This window comes from Sinocyclocheilus grahami, unplaced genomic scaffold (genome assembly GCF_001515645.1).
Source record: "Sinocyclocheilus grahami isolate Dianchi unplaced genomic scaffold, SAMN03320097.WGS_v1.1 scaffold39605.1, whole genome shotgun sequence".
NCBI lineage: Eukaryota > Metazoa > Chordata > Actinopteri > Cypriniformes > Cyprinidae > Sinocyclocheilus > Sinocyclocheilus grahami.
In genome coordinates this window covers 1-1276 of record NW_015523545.1, presented here as the reverse complement: position 1 = coordinate 1276, position 1276 = coordinate 1, and the positions used below count along the sequence as shown (strand labels likewise).

At 46.0% G+C, this 1276-nt stretch overlaps 1 protein-coding gene across 1 annotated transcript; it reads left to right on the top strand.

The window, feature by feature from the left end:
- Positions 1 to 83: 83 nt before the first annotated feature.
- LOC107580674 (lactosylceramide alpha-2,3-sialyltransferase-like) lies at positions 84 to 1215 on the top strand. The gene is made up of 3 exons (XM_016266343.1): positions 84 to 672; positions 757 to 943; positions 1030 to 1215. Exons 1-3 carry the CDS (start codon positions 401 to 403, stop codon positions 1213 to 1215), a joined length of 645 nt encoding a protein of 214 aa, XP_016121829.1. The 5' UTR covers positions 84 to 400.
- Positions 1216 to 1276: the final 61 nt, after the last annotated feature.

Below are 1276 nucleotides of genomic sequence, written 5' to 3'. Positions count from 1 at the left end.
GGCTGTCGCGCTATTTTGTGTTAATTTTATTATTAAAGTTTTGTTGGAGTGTTCGCCGGTTCCCGCCTCCTCCTTCCCGACCTACAAACTACGTTACAGCCTAGGACCGAGCCTTGTGGCACAACATACTTTTCTTTTTTGGGGGAGTCAAATATTTTAGCAAACTCGGGTAGGATCTAAACCAGACTAGTGCCTGTCCACGATTGGCAAAACATAAAATTAAGATACTATGTTTGCTGATGCCTTGTTATCCATGAGGTAAATTGCACGAAACAAATGTTTTCAGTTGGGTTGATATGAGCACATGCATTAAGCACTGTATTTTCACTCATAGCGTGTCCATTCCTATGTCCGAGAGATACTGGCCCAAGAATGCAGACCTTCTTTTGCCCGGCTGAGAATGGAAGCTGAACATTACAGCTCCACACCAGTGCTAGAGCCCTTTTTGGACAAGAACACTCATTTTAATGAACAAATATTCCAATATTCTCCACCGTTTGGTTTCCTGGATATGAAGAACAAGCTTCAGGAGATCCTGGACCACCTACCAGCCTCCTCTGAGGAGAGACGTGGAGGGAGGGACTGTCGTCGATGTCTAGTGATTGGAAATGGAGGGATACTGAAAGGATTAGGGCTCGGACCTCTTCTTAATCAGTTCGATACCATCATCAGGTGAGAGTCTGCCCTGCTTAATTTGTCTGATTTTAGCTAAAGGACGTGTGCGCGTGTGTTTATGGGACTCTTATTTGTGTGCAGATTGAACAGCGGTCCTGTGCGAGGTTTCAGTGCAGACGTTGGGAACCGCACCTCCATCAGGATGAGTTATCCTGAGGGCTCCCCGAAGGTCTGGGAAGACACAGATTCGGATATCCGATTTGTGGCTGTGATCTATAAGTCTGTCGACTTCCACTGGCTTCGTGCAATGATTACCAAGACGTCCGTTGTGAGTGCTTGTTCACGCATCAGGCAGATTGGTTGTCTTGATCAGAGCAGTATGTCTGAATGTCACGTTTAACTCTCTCCTTTCAGTCGCTGTGGGACTGGCTGTTTTTCTGGCAGAATGTGCCAGTGAGTGTCCCGCTTAAGGCCTCTCAGTTTCGTCTGCTGAATCCAGAGATTATTAGAGAGACGGCCTTGGATCTGCTTCACTATCCCAATGTTAGAGAACGGCTGTGGGGCTGGGACCAGGTGAGCTGCTTGCCATTGCTTTTATAGGGAGATTTTTTTTTCTTTATTAGGGCTGTTGATTTAACTTGGTGCGACTATGTAAAAAAAT